At 68.4% G+C, this 678-nt stretch overlaps 1 protein-coding gene across 1 annotated transcript in view; it reads right to left on the bottom strand.

Moving 5' to 3' along the window:
- The window catches only part of LOC112103481 (cadherin-15), a 22,499-nt gene that overhangs the window by 758 nt on the left and 21,063 nt on the right, over nt 1-678 (bottom strand). Inside the window, exon 14 of the mRNA XM_026663739.2 lies at nt 302-466. Coding sequence (XP_026519524.1) covers nt 302-466 — 165 coding nt within the window. The remainder of the gene's footprint in view (nt 1-301; nt 467-678) is intronic.

The following is a 678-nucleotide window of genomic DNA, read 5'->3' as shown; positions in this document are numbered from 1 at the left end:
GGCGCTGAGGCTGGCAGACTGGTCCTGGGGGCACCCGGCCGAGTGGGAGTGCTGGGGCTAGAGACCGGCCCTGGAGGCACCTGGCTGAGTGGGGGTGCTGAGGCTGGCAGACTGGTCCTGGGGGCATCTGGCCGAGCGGGGGCCCTGGGGCTGGCAGACCCGCCCTAGGGGCATCTGGCCGAGCGGGGGCCCTGGGGCTGGCAGACCGGCCCGGTTGGCCCATTGACCTCTTCCAGCTTGGCAGGAGCACGCCGGGGCCGGCTGGGAGCAGCACCAGCCCATGACGTTGCCGCCCGCTCACCTCATTGATGAAGTCTTCGATGTCAGAGGGGCTGGCGGGCAGTTTCCGTGGATAGGGCGGGGTGGCGTAGCTGTAGGGAGTGTCTCTCCGGATTGGCTGCTTGCCCGGGGGGCAGGGTAGGGGGAAGAAGTCAGGATTGCGGAGCTGGTTTATGTCGTAGGCGCCCTACGGAGAGAAAAGCTTTAGCGCCTGCCAGGGGCCGCTGGTGAGCAGGTCCCTGCCTGCGGGGGGCGCTGGGCTGCAAGGGGCAGCAGCAGTTTGGTGCTGCCCAGTCTGATGTAATATGGTGTGTGTCCCCTAAACAGGAGAGACGGGGGACAGCAGGGGGCTGTGGGTCGGGACCCAGGGGCAGGGCTGGGCTAGCAGGGGGCTGTGGG

Source organism: Terrapene carolina, unplaced genomic scaffold (genome assembly GCF_002925995.2).
Source record: "Terrapene carolina triunguis isolate 2854851 unplaced genomic scaffold, T_m_triunguis-2.0 Scaffold33911, whole genome shotgun sequence".
Taxonomy (NCBI): domain Eukaryota; kingdom Metazoa; phylum Chordata; order Testudines; family Emydidae; genus Terrapene; species Terrapene triunguis.
This window is presented reverse-complemented; position numbering and strand designations above follow the sequence as displayed.